Raw genomic sequence first — 20,158 nt, 5'->3', positions numbered from 1 at the left:
TTTCTAAGTGCAAAAAGGTCACAAAATAATTAATGTGCATTAATTTGCATGATTTGTCAAATGACATATATTATTCAAACTATTTTACACAAAATAAGATTATATTACATCTGGTAAAGTATATGATAAAGGTTGAATTGATGAACCTAAGAGTTACAATTTAAGTGCAAATAGGTTAAGTTCATTGTACCATTGCTCAATAACATGCACACTCAGACCCCAATTTTCTTTGCAATTTTGAGTCGCATGAAAAATAGATAACACTACAGGGTGTTGCTAAAAGTTTTGAACAACATATACCTGACTCTAATTTCATGTACTTTTTAGACAGTATATCTATTTTCATTTTATCTGTGCATATCTGACAATAACATTTCAATTAAAAAAAATTACTGACATATAATTTGTTATATGAAACCTATGTTTTACTTTAATTTACTTACAAGTTGATATATCAATACCAAATCAATATTATTTTAACCAAATTTTCTTAATTTCAATGAGCTGGGTTTTTTTGAATACCAAATTTCACTTCACTTGAATAAAAACTTTATCATATATTTTTAAAACTAGACAACAATTTCATAGAATGAAAATTTTAAAGTAATAAACTGTGAGAGGGTTAAGTTCTCCAAATTTTCAAAACTTTTCTTTGATACTGATGACAGGATGATTTGTACAAGTAATTTTTCCTAAATTTAGGGGGTAGGATAGTCTTTTGTGATTTGAAAAAAAATGTCGATAAAAAATCTCCAGTTCTGAGACCCAAACTCCAGCTGAAAAATTTCAAATCTCCAGTTGTGATTGTTCAACTCTGTTACATGTATGGTCATGCTATATGAGTACTTATTATCAAAAATATACTTCTAAAAAAAATCCTTGATATAACTAATTTCACAAGTGACATACCTTAAAAATCTTCTTCTCAAGAACCACTGGATTAGAAAAGATGAAACTTATGTTTACGCTTTCCGAGAAAGTGTAGATTCTCAATTATTCTCAATTATGACCCCTGGAGGTAGGATTTGGTTACAAAACAAGGGATCAAAGTTTTACATTTAAATATATAATAAAAATCTTCCAATATCTTCTATTCAAGAATAGGAAGGCCATGATTAGTCATATTTGTATGAAAGCATTCTTAGGTAGTGTAGATTCAAATCATGACCCCAAATAGTAGGGTGGGGCAACAATATGTGATCAAAGTTTTGCATAGGAATGAACAGCAGGTCCATAGTTACTTAGGTAAGCATTGTGGCCCATGGGCCTATTGTTGTATACTTGTAGTCTAATGACATTAAGTAACTTAATGATAAAATTTTAATTTCATTTTTCAGAATGACTTTCCTATTTTTGAATTTGTCACTGGAGTAATAATGTGTCGGGAAACAGTACATGGCTACTCAAAGGAAGAAATTCGTCAGAAAGTAGTAGACACAGGATGCAAAATAGGGAAAGAGGGAAACTCTGTATTTCTTATACAAGGGAGCTTATCACAGATTATAGAAGCAAACAGGCAATTATCTGTTAAAGGGAAGAAAGATGAACATAGCTCATCAGAAATGACGGAGTTAGTTATCAGAATCCCAATGTCTGAAAGGGACAACAAAGCATTCATGTACTTTGCAGACCAACACAGCTTGTTTAAAAAAGTAGCTAATGTTATTCAGTATGTTGATGGTGTCCTAATTTGCACTGTGCCTGCTGATGAAGGCAAATTCACTGAGGAAAAGATGGAAGAGGAATTAAAATGTGTACAGATGATGAATTCTGATATTGTTGCAATAGAGAACAAAGAAATTAATATTCATCAGGTTATAGAAGAAATAAAACAAAGGAATTCAAATGTCTTTCTTTTACATAGAAAGGATAGCATTGAAATCATCTGTGAAAGTTATACTGAACTTTTAGAAGTGAAAGGTTTATTGGTGCAAAAATTGTCAGGTAAAGTAAACAGAAGAGCAGGACGAAAGTTTGCAAAGACTGAAACAGCAGAAGCAGCAGCTGATAGTGATGTATACAGAAGAAGATTCAATACTGATGTCAGTTTTCACACAACATCCAAGTCTGAAAATGTAACAGGCACTAACAGGCTAACAAAGGTAGAGATGAAGACTCCTGAGGGTTTAGAGATAAAGATATACCAAGAAAGCATTGTTCACTTAAATGTGGATTGCATTGTCAATGCTGCAAATGAAAATCTTTGGCATGGAGGAGGAGTTGCTGCTGCCATATCAGATGCAGCAGGTAATGCATTTGATGATGAAAGCAAGGGTTATATAGTGAAGCATGGTCCTATACCAGTAGGTTCATGTGCTGTGACATCTGCTGGTAAATTACCGTACAAGTATGTAATTCACACAGTTGGACCAAGATGGAGTAACTATTCTGACAAAGATCGTTGTCTACATGATCTCTGTGAGTCTGTAGAGGTCACCTTTAGAGAGGCAGATAAGTTGGGGATGAGGTCAATCGCATTACCTGCAATAAGCTCAGGTAAGGGTATTAAGATTTAACAAAGTTTGATCCTGATATTTAAAGTTTTAAGAATTTTTGTCAGGTAAATTTTTAGTATCTACACACATAGCTAAATTAAAAATCAAAACAAAAATTGGGGGTGAATATGCTTCTTTTGGCGCTACAGTACATTTAATTTGACCTTTTTGCACTAAAATTAAGTCTTAATTATAAATCACATCTTCAAAGTTTTCCCTCCAATATTTTTAATCCAAATAAGTCATGGGACAAAATATTATACAATTATGGACTCTTTCGGTGGTGAATATGGTTTGTTATTCACCAGAAAAATATCAAGATTGATATTTTTCTGGTGAATAACCAACCATATTCACCACCGAAAGAGTCCATAATTGTTTTATTATATAGTCTGGATTTGAATAAATAAGACATTGAAGGCTGCATGATGATACCACTTTCATTTACAAACTTCTGTCGTGGAAAAAAAAATGTCCAGATTACATGTTATAGCTTCCGTGTTTTCCTTTTGCTGTTTGTAAGAAATCGAAATGTTTAGAAAATAATCCTGCGATAGGCTTGGTTAATGTTTTTCCTGCTCAGATACACAGCTGGGTCTGGCCGTTGCAAACGTTGTTTACAACGTTGTTTGAGGTGTTGATTGTGATGTCACAATGCCGCTGCACGCGCACTGACCCTCTGGTGAATACGGCTTGAAATCCGTTGAATATGTAGTGTTATGAACTGTTTGCATTTGTATAGATTATATAGCTATAAATAGACTATATAATAAATACTATTATTCTATCTTTAAAAAGACACATTAAAATTGTGATAAAGAAAAAGTTTTAAATTACTTCACATAGTCAATTATTTGTCCTTTCTGCACTCACAAAATTCTGGCATTAAAATTTAACAAGCAAGAAAATTATTTTAAAGTCTTAAATTTTGCTGAATTTAAGCAGATTAATCAAAGTTATCTTATATATTCAGAAAAGAAAATCAAAAGTGGTGGTCTGTGATGTAAATTTTTTACTAAAAGAAATGTTAATTTTATGTTAAAATTGGCTCAATTTTTTCCTGGACTTTCAGAATATATTTACCATATTTGTCACAATATGAATATAGAATTCATAAAAATAAATTAAGTAAATTTAATAGATATTCCAGAACCAGCATAAAATATTTCACTTCACAAATTAGCTCTATGTGCAACCAGCATGAAAAAATGGAATCTAAACTTAACAGTACTGTAAATACTTCAAAAGGGAAACATTGATTATTTTCTTCTAAAAAAAATTTTTCTACTACAAAATATAGTTCCTGGCCTAGTCTTATTTGAATGGAATTTAATCGTGGTTTTTTCATTGAATATAATTTGATTTGCATTGTAATTCAAATTTAATGTAAGAACTTAAATATGATGGAGTGTTTTAGAAACAGAGGTCCACACTAAAATCTGCCCAAAAGCTCAGGATCGAACCTCAAGTGAAATTTTAGATTACACTTATTTATTTTTACAATATCAATAAGTTATACATTATTTACAAGCATAAAAATCTTGACCTCTTAATAATAATGTCATGTTCAATTATGCAAGCAAACATTCAAAACAGAAAAGCTGCCACTGTTTAAAAGTTGCCAGGCAAAATGACAACAGTGAGGGAGTGCAATATTCTGATTGAAATGAATAACTTCTATTTTCTGTTTGGCTGAGATCCAGCATTATAAAAAAGTATTATGATTCTTACTAATAAGTTGGATAAATATTACACTTCTAATTTTTCTATTTTTAAATTCTTAAAAATAATTTAATTGTAAAAAATTCATTTTATTTTTAATTTCTTAATTTCAAGTTAAGAATGATTTATGAAAAAATCATTTCAGGTATTTTTGGTGTCCCTGGAGATAAATGTGTAGAGCAATATTACAAAGCAGTGATGACATTCAGCAGAAGTTACCCCTATCAGAGTCTCAAAGAAATCCACTTTATTGACAGAGATCCATCAATGGTCAGTGCAATACAGGCAATATTCCAACAAAGAGCTTCACCTCCTTCAGGCTTTATTACTTCAGGGTCCTCAGAAGTGCAAGACAGTGGAAAGGGATTACCACCAGAAGACAAAAAAATGTCTTTAACACACGGAAGTCAATTTAACAAACAACCATTAACTGTTGATTCCATTATTAAAATATCAAATATGCTTACAATCAAAGTTCATCTTGGAAATATTACAGATGTTACATCAGACATTGTAGTTTGTCCTCAAGATGAATACTGCTCATCAAATGACCAAGTTGCGAGAGGAATTTTGAAAATGATTCCATCAGAGTCTGAAACTCCAAGTTCTGGAAGAAAGAAGATTGGTCAAATTTTGTCGCAAAAAATTTATGGAAATTCCCCATGGAAGATGATCGTTCATGCTGTTACACCAAGATGGACCAAAGACTCTGCAAAAGATCCCGGGAACTTTGAAAGAACATTAAATATAATGATCCAAGAAATTATAAAAACTGCAGACGAATCGAACTGCTTATCCATAGCTGTTCCACTTCTAGGTGCAGGTAAAAAAAAATATTTCACTGTCATTTGCATTCCTATTTTTAGGTCACCTGAGTCACTCAGGTGACCTATTGCAATCTGTTTTCAACCTTTATTGTGCATCTTCCTTGGTCTTAAACTTTTGAACATTTTCAGCCTCTTCTTCAGACTGCTGATCAGAAATAATTTTAACCAATTTCAGTATAGAGCATCTATAGACAAAGGAAGACATATATTGTGATTTTCATAGTTCCTGACCCCTTGGGGAATGAGTAGTGGGGCCAAAACCATCAAAATTAATGTAATTTTTAAAAATCTTCCTCACTACTCCTTGACATCAAGCAATCAAGCTGTTGAAATTATTATAGCATACAATTAGTCCCTTACCAAAATTGTGATATTCATGGCACCAGGGTCAGCCGTTCTGGAGTATGGGGCTTTATTGATTGATAGTGAAATTGCATGAATTTTTTAAAAATCTTCTCTCCCCCACTAGAAGAATTAAAGAAATAAAGTGCATGGTTGTAAGGAGCAAACGTTCCTCTTCCTTATGCATCAATTTCTTAAAAATCTTCTTTGCTCAGTATTTAGCAGTTAAACTGAGTGCATGGTTTTAATGAGCATGCCTCTTCCAAACTGTGAAATTCATGGCCCCTTGGTTGGGGGTTCTGGTGATAGAGAAAGAGTCTATTGATTATAGTAGAAAAATACCCTTTTTGTGTCGCCTGCAGAGCAGAGGTGCACTAAGGGATCACTTTACCCAGCGTCTGTCTGTCTCTCTGTCCGACTGTTATACCTTGTATCTCAAGAACTGTAAGAGATATGGACTTGATTTTTTGCACATACAGTAAAACTCGGTTATAATGAAGTCACTGGGACCTGTGAAATTACTTCGCTCTATCCGTAATTCGTTATATCCGTATAAGGAATTCGTAAATTTTATATAGCTGGGGATCCAAGAAAACTTTGCTATATCCGTGAATTCGCAATATCCGTGTTCGTACTAAACGAGTTTTGCTGTATGTTGCTAGGCACTATGGCTTTTGTGAACTGCCATGCTTACCGACCTTGCGACCCTTGACCTTGACTTTTGACCTACTTTTAAAAAAGTGAAAAGTGCCAATATACAGCATAATTTTGGCATTTAAGAGGTAAGTCTATGCTACAGACCCTTGAACATGCTACTACACCTCAGAAACGAACCGTACCATACTGTGCAAGAAGCGAACCGTACCGTGCACAAGGCGAACTGTACCGTACACAAAACAAACCGTACCGTGCAAGAAGCATACCGTACCGTGCACAAAGCGAACCGTACCATACACAAAACGAACCATTCTGTACAAGAAGCGTACCGTACCGTGCACAAAGCGAACCATACCGTTCACAAAGCGTACCGTTCCATGCAAGAAGTGTACCGTACACAAAATGAAATGAACCGAACCATGCAAGTGGTGTAGTAGCACGTTTTAGGGTCTGTATTTAGCATGTGCACTGATTGTCATAAAACATAAAATACCAGCGTTACAATTCACTTGACCTTGACCTTTGACCTACTTTCAAAAATACCCTGGACAGTTTAACTTAAGTCTTTTGAATTTTGAGAGGCGGCGTTGATAATTAGCATTTATACATGTCTATGAGCTCATGATACTGTACAGACCCTGAAACGTGCTACTACCCCAAAAAAGCGTGTGACTTTCGTGCGCTTTTCGTTTCGTGCAAACCGTGTAGCGTTTCGTGTAAACCGTGCAGCGTTTCGTGCAAACCGTGTAGCGTTTCGTGTAAACCGTGCAGCGTTTCGTGTAAGCTCCAAAGCGTTTCGTGCAAACCGTGTAGCGAGCGTGCGAGAAGCGTGTGAGAAACGTGCGACTTTCGTGTAAGAACCGTGTGAGAAACGTGCGACTTTCGTGCAAGAATCGTGTGAAAAACGTGTAGGATTCATTCGGAAGTCATTTTATTTTAAATATGGATATTGATGGATCAACATGTCATTCTGTGTTGTTTGTAAGTAATATTATTCGCATACATTACCGGTGGTATAAAATAAAAATACGGAAACAACAAATTAAATAAAATTACTCGGTAATGTATTACATATTTGTTTGTTTTTCTTCCTTTTTTAAAAAAATAAAGATGGACATAAAATATGTTCAAAGTAATTAATTATATGTACATCAATTTAGAGGTATTTGATTCAATACATTTTTTAAAGGGGGCAATACTAAACATTTTTTAAAAAAGAAAATTCACCAAGAACCCGGTCTTGTCCTTTTCATTCATTCATTTGAATCTCTTCACCATTTTACAATTATGGTATATAAAGATTACAGGAACATATGGGTGATTAATACAAAATAATAGATAGATAAGGCAGGCGTGAAAAATAAAATACAAAATTTAGTGCGTTGCTATAAATGTGAAGTATGGGAATTCTAGGCCGGGGAGCACAGTTAATTCATTTTCTTTATAAACGAACATAATTTTCTTATATCACAAGATTGTGTTACAAATAATGTTGAAACGAAGAATCATTTATAGTCTTTTTATGCATACAATTGGTTAATAATTGTCACATAAATGAATTATAATTCACGTGCTTCGGCAAATACAGGGTAAATTATTTCCGGGGGGGGGGGGGGGACTGAGCTTTTGTTGTTAAGAGTTTTATATATAATTTTGTTTTTAAAGAAATCTATTGCTTTTTTTCGGGGTGCGCCCGATGCACCCCTTAAAAATATACTAGAATCTTCTTTACACATTACAACACTCTTCTTACAACAGTGATCAAGGTCATTCACAACAGCGATCACGGGCACCTCGTGCCGGGAACTGAAAACTTGTTCTGTTATTATCTCTTGTCAATCATAGCTAAGATGACACGGGACAATAACGATTGATTTTGATTAGTGAAATTAAATCGTTTTATTAGTATTTAATGGGTACAAATAAATACGGTCCGTGGATTTTATTTCTTAAATTTATCCGATTGTCTGTAAACAGTGAATTAATTTGCCAGTGTATTAGCGAATAAAAAAATATATAGAAAAAAATCTTGAGTACAGTGTAATTATTAGTTGTTTTATTAATCACGCAATTACAGAGCATAATTTTTAGTTTTTAGGACATAGGACATGTACATACATGTATATTGAATGTATTGCTAAAAGCCGTGACTTTTGATTACTTTTTTTTAATTGTCTAGACGGGGTTTGAAATCAAGGATTTTACAAGGTGGTGGATATATTGTTTTTATTTGATAAACACAATGCCTCAAACGAGAACGATTATTTATCATTCTGAATAAAGTGCATTTAATGAATTACATGTATCTGGTCCCTCTGGATATCCTTTTATTTTCTTAGAATGGGCACCTGTTTCTATAATAATATTTCCCCCAATGTTATACTAACTGAAACAAGTGCCCGTTATATTTAGCCGTGTACAGATTCGAAGATACAACAGCAAGATCTCGGTAATCTACCCCCCCCCCCCCTTCCTGCACAATGTAGTGTACATGTCACTTTTTCAAATTATAAACAGAACCTAAACTAATCCAATGAATATATATATTTTTTTTATAAATCAAAAAATGAATAAATCAATCAAAAATTGAAAAAGAAAGAAAAGAAAATCGATTCGCTTTCAAAAACCATACGCAATTTAATCATCTTTTTTTTAAATCAATAACTGAGTTTATTTATCAGTAATGAAACGACTTTTTAATATCAAACTATAGGCTAATTGTAAAAACATTGGATGCTATAAAAGATTATGAATTACAAATATAATAATTTTTTTCAGTGCGTAATTTAGAGTCTATTTAAAAAGGTTTGTACATAGACGATGATAAGCATTTCACCGAGCGGGCACATACTCAATGATAACTACATCTGTATTAATTAATTACAACCGAAGATTGAGTATTTTACCTGTTAATATAGTACTGGTGTAGCGAGTTTTAATCTTAAACTGAATGATTGCAATTCTTAACTAATCTTTGATTAATCCGTAATAATTTAAATAAAGTCCGAGAGATTCCGAATAGATAATCCAGATCGAGGCCAAAGCGTGCGAGAATCGTGTACAAAGCGTGTGAGAAACGTGTACAAAGCGTTTCGTGCAGGCTTTCGTGTAAACCGTGCAGCCTTTCGTGCAAAGCGTTTCGTGTAAACCGTGTAGCGTTTCGTGCAAACCGTGTAGCGTTTCGTGTAAACCGTGCAGCGTTTCGTGCAAACCGTGTAGCGAGCGTGTACCGTTCGTGCAGCGTGCGTGTGGGGTAGTAGCACGTTTCAGGGTCTGTACTTTGAAACTGTATGATATTCATTTACCACACAAACTGACATTTAAATACTATGAAAATACATCAGGATCAGTATCCTGCAATAGATCGTGTAGACTGACAATTGGAGTAAAGACTGAAACACGTATGTATTAATACATGTAAAATGATAAATGATTATTTATAATAAATTTAATTATTCATTTTAGGGTTTGGAATCATATTTTCTTTGATTGTCAGATTCTATCACAGTCTTGTACTATGAGTGGTGATTTTTTTCTGCATGAACTATCATGCTAGTAGTAAATAAATAGTTAACTACACTTATTTACATCTTTAATGAAGCTACAACGCAGGCGATACATGCATTCCTTGGAACACTCTAGTTGTACATTGAATGTTCTTCAAAGACCACTTGAGGTTAATTTGAGGAGGTGTGAGATGAGTTTATGTGCACAAGCACTATTATTTTATAATGTCTACATGGTGATGGTGATAGTGACAAATATGAATGTATTATCACTGACATTTATATAAGTAAATAGATTTATTTTTAGCTCACCTGAGCCAAAGGCTCAAGAGAGCTTTTCTTATCAAAAATTGTCCGTTGTCTGTCATTATTGTTGTCATTGTTGTCGTAAACTTTTCACATTTTCATCTCCTCCAGAGCCACTGGGCCAATTTCAACCAAACTTAGCACAAGCATCTTTAGGTGAAGGGGATTTAAGTTTGTTCACAGGAAGTGCCTCACCTTCTTCAAGGAGAGAAATAATTAAGAATTCGTGAAAAATTGATGGCATTTTTAGAAAATCTTCTCAAGAACCACTGGGCAAGAAAAGATAAAACTTGTATGAAAGCTTCATTACATATTCTAGATTCAAGTTTGTTCATATTACAACCCCCTAGGGTAGGGCGAGGCCACAAGAGGGTGTCAAAGTTTTACATAGGTATATATAGGAAATGTCTTTAAAACAACAAAGCCATATTTTGTCATATTATTATAGAGCATTATCAGTTAGTGAGATTCCAATTTGTTCCAATTATTACCCCTGGAGGTAGGCAGGGCCAGAACAGGGGGTCAAAGTATGCACACTACCAGGCTTGCTTTGAATGCTGGATCTGACCAACATTTTTCGGATGTTAAAGTTTTTGGAGCAGGTTCATTCTAAAGTAACTATAGGACCTATGTTGACCAAACTTGCATGGATGATACATCAAGGGAATGCATGCTCACAGAGTTGCTTCAGATGCTGGATTTATGCTGCATTTTCCGGATGAGTGACCAGGTTAAATTTTTTGTAGCAGATCCATTACCAAGAAATTATTAGGCATATCCTAACCAAACTTGCATGATGGTGCATCAAGGGAAGACACTCTTAACTTGGTTCAGATGCTGGATTTGACTTACCAGTTTATTTTTGGAATGAGTGACAGTTGAAATTTTTAGATAAATCCATTCCCAAGTAACTGCAAGCACTGTCAGACTAAAACTGCATATATTAATTTTGCATCATGGGATGCACACTACTAGAATATTAGTTTAGTGTGAACCTTTGTCTTACTTAAAGACAACATTCGTTGATGTGAGCTCTGTAACCTCTAATTACCTCTATTTTTCTACTACTACAAAATGAATGCATGGTTACATGTAGCAAGATCATACCCTTTACCAAAATTGTAAACTTTTTGGGCATTAAGTTAAGTTTTAGACTCTAAAATGGTGGTTAGTTTAACTTGTTAGCTCACCTGAACCAAAGGCTCAAGTGAGCTTTTCTGGTCAAAATTGTCCGTCATCTAATATGGGGATTTATTTATTGTCTAAGATGAGGATAAGTTTGTCTTGTTAGCTTACCTGAGCTGAAGCTCAAATGAGCTTATCTGATCAAAATTTGTCTGTTGTGTGTCGTTGTCATTGTTTTTGTCATAAACTTTTTTACAATTTCATCTTTTCCAGAACTCCTAGGCCAATTTCAGTTAAACTTGACACAGAGTATCCTAGGGTAAGGGGATTCAAATTTGCTCAAATGAAGGGCCACACTCTCTTCCAAGGGAAGGTAATTAAGTAAAAGTAAATATTGGATTGGGTCATTGAAAAAGCTTCTTGAGAACCACTGGGCCAGAAAAAATGAAAATTATGTGAAAGCTTCCAGACACAATGTAGATTCAAGTTTGTTTAAACAATAAGGTCTGACCCTTTGTTTAAACAATAACCCCATGGGGTATGTTGTGGACACTACTAGTATGGAGGATCAAAGTTTAATATTGGTATACTGGGATAAGAAAAATCTTTTAAAAAAATTATCTTCTTTTCAAAAGCAGCAAAACCATGATCAGACAACAGTCATATTTATATGGAAGCATCCATGGGTAGTGTAGATGTAGATTCAAGTTCGTTCAAATCATGACCCCCTCCCCCCAGGAGTAAGGTGTGGCAACTATGGGCAGTCAAAGTTTTACACGTCTGGTAAAAATAGGAAAAAATATTTGAAAATCTTCTCAATAATAGCAAAACCAGGCACATATTTATATGGCAGCATTTAAAGGTAGTGTAAATTTAAGTTTGTTCAAATCATGACTCCCAGGGTAGGGTTTGGCTACTATAGGCAAATCAAAGTTTACCATTTGTCAAAAAAAAAAAAAAAAAAAAAAAAAAAAAGGGAAAAAATATTTGAAAATGTCCTTCTTAATAACAGAAAAACCATGATCAGTCATATTTTTATGGCAGCATCCTCAGGTTGTGTAGATTCAAAGTTGTTCAAATCATGACCCCTGGGGGAAGGGTGTCACCACTCTTGACGATCAGTTTTGTTTGGGTATAAATAGCAAAAGTCTTTAAAAATCTTCTTCTCAATCAATAAGAAAGCCATGAATAATCATATTTATATGGAAGCGTCCACAGGTTGTGTAGATACAAATTCGTTCAAATCATGATCCCTGGGGGTTGGTCAAGGCTACATTTGGGATGAAAATTTTTCATAGAATACATAGGAGAAATCTTTGAAAAACATTATGAAAAATAGCAAAGCCATGATCAGTCATATTTATATTTAAGCATATACAGGTAGAGTATGTTCAGGTATGTTCAAAGCATAACCCCAGGGGGAAGGGTGGGATCACAATGGGCAATGGATGTTTTACTTGGAAATACATAGGAAAAAATCTGTAAAAAAAATCTTCCTCTCTGGAACAGCAAAGACCAGGGCCATACAACTTAGATGAGCTCACTTTTGATCGCAGTCTCACTGTTCCACTATTAATTCCTTTGGTAAAAGTGAGACTGAGATCAAAAGTGAGCTCGTGTAAGTTTTATGGCCCTGGAGCCAGATCAGTAATATTTATATGGAAGTATCCAAAGGTAGTGTATATTCAAATTTGTTCAAATCATGACCCTGTAGGTAGGATTGGCAATGGACAATCAAAGTTTTGCATAAGAATACATTTCAAAAAACTTAAATTTTTTTTTCCAAAGCAACAGCTTGTTCTAATCATAATCTCTTAGAAAAGCCTTGGACTGCAGTGGGTGATCAAATCGCTAAGGTGAGTGTTGTGGCCCATGGGCCTCTTGTCTCAAAATACATTACATGATTATAAATATGTTATTCTTTACTTATGGAAAGTCAGCTGGCAAAAACTATTTCCATGATTACCAATATAATGAACGTTTAGCCAAATTTTCTTTAAATGTGGCCAGAGGAAAGATGGTTCAGGCTTCAGGATGGAGCTAAGTTGGTCATACATTTAAAAAAACAAGCATTCTGAGAGTATTGCATTAGCAATACTAGTCCCCTACTGGCAAGTGTAATCTGGTTCCCCTTAAGAATTGAAAATGCCATAATTCTGTCAAAAATCAATGAAGCAGAACGAAATGTAAACTTGATCTTTTTCTAATTAAGGTAAAGTCACATACCAAAAATCAGCTCAATATCTGAAAGCATTTAGAAGAAAATTGTGGAAAACTCTTAAAAATTGAAAAGGCCATAATTCCGTCAAAAATCAATGAAGCGGAGCGAAATTCAAACTTGATCTGTAACTCATCAAGATACACTCACATACCAAAATTCAGTTAATTATCTAAGCGTTTAGGAAAAAAGTGCGGAAAACCAAGTGGGACAGACTGACAGACAGACGGACAGACAGACGGACGGACAGACTCTGAGGAAACCTATAGTCCCCTCTGGTTTCACCGGTAGGGGACTAAAAACAGGATACGGTTTACCTTTACTCATGAAAATCTAGAGGGCAACAGGGCTTTTTGCTTATTAATATTTTATGTTTTTGGCCTCTCCTGAAATTTCAACAATGTGTAACAAAGGATTCTGGGAAAGTAGAAATTTTTGAAGAGCAACATGATCAAGATTTTTGTGAAAACGGGGGGATTGAATCATTTAAAAGCTGCCCAAATTATTGTAACATAAGGATGCAAAGTTTTAACTCAGTAGGAATATTTAGAATAAATAATTTACAATCTTCCTCCGGAGCAGCAAATTAATTTGTACAATGAACAGTACATTTTGCCCAGTTTGAAATTTGCTCTCTAATTTTGAGTGTAAGGTTCAAAATGAGAGTTAAAAAGGGAGATTAGAAACAAAAAGCATTCAATAAAAAGGATAATATAAACATGGATATTTTCGCGTGCTGTCAGTCAGATAGACAAATTACGTAACAGGGGAGGGGGGGGGAGTATTTTACCAATACATGTATTATGTATTGTTAATGCTGAATAACATACATACAAAGATATTGGTATGCAGGTAAATATTTTCCTGAAAGATTATTTATCCTGCTACCTGCATGCATAAATTTAAACATTTTCTAAACTTTGAAATGCAGAGGAAGTATAAGTGCTTGTAGATAATTAAAAAAAAAACCAGCCCATGCTGCCAAAGGTACATGTGTATACATGTATCAGCTTTATTAAAAACTGTCAATCACACTGTAGAGAAATATATGGTATTGCATATTATTGTTATGACCATGTCTTTATGCAGAGTTTATAGATGATAACGGTGGTATATAGATAATGTCATTGTAAAAATATACTGAATGAAGAAAAATGTGTGTGGGATACATTATGCATTTTTTTATTGTTTTACCTTTTAATATATGTGCTGTTCATTTCACAGGGGTAGGCGATTATCAAACACCTTTGGAAACATGTGCTCGGAATTTGTACAAAGCTGTGAAAGCAACACACTCTTCACTGATACATCTCAAAGAAATCTACCTTGTTGTGAAAGAGGAGGCTGCAGAAAAAGTATACCTGGATACATTTGAAGAAGGGGGGTTTCAAGTTATACCTAATACTCTCTCTGAGGCTTCTCAACCCCCTGGTAAAACAGATTGGGGCAAAACAATGAAATCTTCAGATTTGCCTCAAGAACAGGAAAACTGCTGTGTATGTATGGATACACCAACAAATCCAAAACGATTGAAAAAATGTGGCCATATCTTCTGCAAAGAGTGTATTGAGCAGTATTTTGAGTACAAGCCAGTCTGTCCAAGTTGTGGTCAGATTTATGGGAAAATGAAGGGGGATCAGCCCCTAGGTTCGATATCAATGAGAAAAAGTCATCAAAGGTTGGAAGGTTTCAATGACTGCTATAGCTGTATTATTGTGACGTACACATTTCCTGATGGATCTCAGGGAGTAAGTTATTTTTCTTTGTATGTTAACCTTATCTGATATATGACACACATTTCTTAACTAACTTAAATTTTTATTAAAAGATTGAAAAATGACATTTTGAGAAGTGAAATATTAATGTTTACAGCCAGATCATCCAAATCCTGGAAAGCAGTATAAAGGAATAATTCGCTCTGGTTATCTCCCTAATAATGAGAAAGGATGTCTGATAGCTAAGTTGCTAAATGTAGCATTCAGCAGACGACTGGTCTTTACCATTGGTCGCTCTAGAACTACAGGCCAGGAAGGTGTTATTACATGGAATGATATACATCATAAAACTAGACCCGAGGGAGGACCTCAAAGGTATGTAATTGTTTGTAACCTGTAATTTTTGTATTGAAAATGGGACACAATAACTTGTACACATTTTGATTAATTCACCATGCTAATGGAAAGAGAAAATAAATTAAATTCCTAGTAAGTTTTAAATTCTTGTGTTCATTAATTAATAATTCTAATATCAAAGATTTCAGATATACATGTATTATATTTTGATTGTAATTTACCACTAAAGTAACTATGTGTTGTACTGTCAAACTTTATTGTCAACTTGAAATTTTATTTAATTTTTCATTGTGTTATAAAATATTCATTGCATAGATGTAAAACTTCTGAAGATGCCTACATTTTATAAAAATTGATGCAATATACTTAAACAGAAAGTAATTTGAGCTTTGAAGGTATAGTAATAATTTTTCCAGATTTGGTTATCCAGACAGTACATACCTTGACCGAGTTTTAGAAGAATTGGCAGCAAAAGGTGTCACTCCAGAGTCTGCTGATGATCTAGAGGAATACAGAGAATATTCATACTTTGTCAAATACATCAACAGATAAGCAGCTTTACCTGTAATTGAAAAAAGAATAATCAAGATTGATCATCATAATTTTGTAGAATATTAATTGTTATTTCTTAGATAATTTCCTTATTTTTTACAAAGTAGAAGAGTTTAATCACTATGAATTTAAAATTAGTTGAAGGAACGTATAAAAAGTTTTGTATCATATTTTAATTCTGCATTTTGTTGTAGAAATGGTACAGACTTTAATTAACAGTATCCTGTAATATCACAATATTTGGATATTTAAAGTACATATAAGATTGATTAACAGGTATTCTATGAGAAAATCATTTCACACTTTGCAATATGCATAAATTTGTGATCATGAGGTTTTTAGGGACTCGGTCTAATCAAAGATCCTTGGATCTGCCCGAATAGATGTTAATTTATGGACATGAACATAAGATTGATATATACCTGTGTAGTCAATACCTCAATCCACTGGCACACCACTGTTGCTGATATTCCATTTCTGATGAAAAGTGGAATCTGAGATACTGCTGTGTGTTTTTTTTTAAAAATAATCTTAATCTATGCATGTTAATCATCTATATCCTTGATTGTATTATATATTATGTAAAGTTTTGGTGATGACAAATATGGCGTGTTTTATAATTTATTTTATGTAGGGTTGAGATGTCTGGATTCGTCACATTTTAAATAATTATTTTGATATATATATATGTATGTTTTCTTTACAAAAACTATTCCATTAATTAACATATACTTATTTCAAGAGTATGAAGGCAAAATAACTATGATTTATTATTTGTTGGGGTGAAGAAAGAAAAATTTGTCGATAGCCGCTGAGCACAGCATTTTTATCTGCGGTCGATCACATCTTTTGTTGCCAGAAGATTATTCAATAACTTGTAGCTGATGCAATATAATTAAGTTGTCAGACCGCTTCCCTTATTCGTTTAGTTAAATTACCTTGTATTGTTTTATTTGATTGGCCATAGATATTCAAAGCATTATACTTGGGAATAGTAGAGATTTTTCCCCAGATTTAAAGGACACTTGCAGTGTTTTCATGTGTTACACCAAAGTATCTTGACAACCAAAATAAAAACATGTAATTAAATTATTTAAAAAAACAAGGAATAAAAAAAAAGAATTTATGAAAGAAAGAGAAATTGAAACTATGGTATTGGTATGAACAAGTTATTTTAAAACACACTTAAATACTAAATGGAAAAGGTTTTGAAAATGCAAAGAAAGCACAGTTTAGTTAACAATAAAAAAAGTTAAGAAGATAAAAGTTATTTTTAGCTCACCTGAGCCGAAGGCTCAAGTGAGCTTTTCTGATCAAAATTTGTCCGTTGTCTGTCGTTGGCGTTGTAAACTTTTCACAATTTCATCTTCTTCTCCAGAACCACTGGGCCAATTTCAACCAAACTTGCCACAAAGCATCCATGGGTGAAGGGGATTCAAGTTTGTTCAAATGAAGGGCCATGCCCTCTTTCAAGGGGAGATAATAGAGAATTGGTGAAAAATTAATAGCATCTTTTAAAAATCTTCTTCTCAAGAACCACAGGGCCAGGAAAGATGAAACTCATGTGGAAGCATCCTCAGGTAGTGTAGATTCAACTTTGTTCAAATCATGACCCCCGGGGATAGGGCGGGGCCACAATGGAGGATCAAAGTTTTACATAGAAATATATAGGAAAAACCTTTAAAAATCTTCTTCTCAAGAACAGCAAAGCCATGATGAGTCATATTTATTTGGAAGCATCCTCAGGTAGTGTAGATTCAGGTTTGTTCAAATCATGACCCCCGGGGGGTAGGGCGGGGCCACAATTGAGGATCAAATTTTACAAAGAAATATATAGGAAAAATCTTTAAAAATCTTTTTCTCAAGAACAGCAAAGGCATGATGAGTCATATTTATTTGGAAGCATCCTCAGGTAGTGTAGATTCAAATCTGATCATGACCCCTGGTTGTAGGGTGGGCCACAATGGAGGATCAAAGTTTTACTTAGAAATGTAAAGCAAAAATCTTTAAAAAAATCTTCTTCTCAGGAACACAAAGCCATGATGGGTCATATTTATGTGGAAGCATCCTCAGGTAGTGTAGATTCTATTTTGTTCAAATCATGACCCCCGGGGAGTAGGGTGGGGCCACAATTGAGGATCAAAGTCTTGAATAGAAATATATAGGAAAATATCTTCTGAAGAAGAACTGCAAAGCCATGATAAGTCATTTTGATATGGAAGCATCCTCAGGTATAGTGTAAATTCAATTTTGTTCAAATGATGACCCCCGGGGGAAGGGTGGGGCCCAATGGGGGATTGAAAATTTTACATAGGAACATATAGGAAAATATCTTCTTCTCCAGAACTGAAAATCATGTTTAGTTATTTTGATATGGAAGCATCCTCAGGTAGTGTAAATCCAGGAATTTTGTAACGGGGTGGGAGTAGAGGCAGTGGGTCTGGGGGCTGTATTGAAGCCCCCAATGGGTCTAGAGCAAGGCCTTGGTGGGGGTCTGGGAAGCTGACAAATTCTTACAAAGAAGAGATGTTTTTCCTTGATTTTAGGATAATGGACATATAAGTTCTACATAAAAAAAATTCAAACGTGGGCGCACGCCCGGCGCTCTGGCCCTGGATCCATCTTTGTGGGGGTAGGGTGGGGCCCAATGGGGGATCGAAAGTTTTACATAAGAACATATAGAATAAAAAATATTTCTTCTCAAGAACAGAAAAACTGAGTTTATTCATAGTGATATGGAAGCATCCTCAGATAGTGTAGATTCAAGTTTGTTCAAATGATGACCCCTGGGATAGGGAGGAGCCACAATTGGGGATCAAATTTTTGCAAAGGAATATATGGGAATTTTTTTTTTAAACCTTATCAAGTACAACAAAGGCATTTGTTAAATTGACATGGAAGGTAGTTTAAAATTCAAGCCCCCCCTCCCCCCCCCCCCCCCCCCCCGTAATCTTTATTGAACTGATTTGTGCTTTTGCCTAGCCAATGTGCTCAGGTGAGCGATGTGGCCCCATGGGCCTCTTGTTTATTTGTTATGATGTGCCGCATTCTGTATTGTACAAAAATGATGTTGCAGAGAAATTGTTAAGATTAGTAATGACATTTTTAAATGGGGGATTTGGACTGAAATGTTCATCTTATCTAAGATTAAATCAATGTAAATTTTGCGAAGATTTCAGAATTCAGTCACGGAAAGTATAGTGTAAATACCTTTTCTACAGATAAGAAAACAATAAACATTATGTACGTATGATATTCCTTTCAGAGGTTTATTGTCTGGAATTAAGTAAGAAGGAAATTATCTATTCATATGCATATATTGAAGAGTAAGAAAACAAGAAACATTATGTATTTTGTTGACTCCAGAAGATTGTTTTCTCAACTGAAAGTTTAATGAAGTGTAGAATTTTAGTATTCTACACATAGTATCTATGTCTATTTCACTATTAAAAAACACTCACATATAGTTAAAGATTTTCTGTTTAGATTTGTAAAAATGATAAAAATGAAGTGAATTTATATCTGTATATATGTTTTCTACTTTAAATGATATTGCAAGAGAATTATTAGAATCAGTAATGGCATAAATTGGAAAAGGACTTATGAATGGAATTTGCAACGGTTTAATTAAAATTAATACTGTAAATTTTACAACAATTTCAACATTGTTCCTTAAGAAATATTTAATTTTTTGTACAGATATATACTTTACAATAACTTTACAAATATTTCTAATGTTATATACGATATTCATTTCGGATGTGTTTGTTCTGTAGAATATTGCATCAAGCTTTTTTTTAGTCTAGATAACATCCAGTTCCATGCTGACTTATGGTTGATGTAGTTCATTTTAAAGCCCCCGTAATCAAAGATTCGGGGTATATAGTTTTGGCCTTTCCATCTGTCTGTTTGTCTTGTTTATCCTCAAAACCTTTAACCTTGCCCATAAATTCTGATTGGCTGGAGCTATGGTTTTCATATTTCACATGTGTATTCCTTGTGACAAGACCTTTCTGTATGAATATATTTGACTTTTTGACCTTGACCTTGAAGTTTGACCCACGTTTTCAAAAAAAAATACCAAGCTATAACCTTGTCCAAAACTTTCGAAATTGGTGCTAGGGTTTCTATATACTTCACTTGTGTATTCATTTTTACAAGGACTTTTGTTAGGTGTAAATATTTTTTTACCTTGACCTTAGAGTTCGACCCACTTTAAAAAAAAAAACAACTTTAACTTTGACCATAATTTTTGAACAGTTAGTACTAGGGCATTCATATTCCAAATGTGTATTTGTTATGACAAGGCTTTCTTCTGAATACCAATAATTTTGAC

The 20,158-nt window shown here is 34.0% G+C and overlaps 1 protein-coding gene across 1 annotated transcript in view; it reads left to right on the top strand.

Annotated features, from left to right (window-relative positions):
• Nucleotides 1–15,961, top strand: part of LOC133171516 (uncharacterized) — a 118,331-nt gene extending 102,370 nt beyond the window's left edge. The window contains exons 7-11 of the mRNA XM_061306278.1: nt 1,338–2,496; nt 4,363–5,040; nt 14,423–14,946; nt 15,071–15,288; nt 15,687–15,961. Of these exons, the coding sequence (XP_061162262.1) occupies nt 1,338–2,496; nt 4,363–5,040; nt 14,423–14,946; nt 15,071–15,288; nt 15,687–15,822 (2,715 nt within the window). The 3' untranslated portion in view covers nt 15,823–15,961. The remainder of the gene's footprint in view (nt 1–1,337; nt 2,497–4,362; nt 5,041–14,422; nt 14,947–15,070; nt 15,289–15,686) is intronic.
• Nucleotides 15,962–20,158: the final 4,197 nt, after the last annotated feature.

The sequence above is a fragment of the Saccostrea echinata genome, unplaced genomic scaffold (genome assembly GCF_033153115.1).
Source record: "Saccostrea echinata isolate AGI-Se365-2 ecotype Australia unplaced genomic scaffold, CSIRO_AGI_Sech_v1 ptg000054l, whole genome shotgun sequence".
Taxonomy (NCBI): domain Eukaryota; kingdom Metazoa; phylum Mollusca; class Bivalvia; order Ostreida; family Ostreidae; genus Saccostrea; species Saccostrea echinata.
The sequence above is the reverse complement of the archived record's forward strand: the minus strand, read 5'-3'. Positions and strand labels throughout refer to the sequence as shown.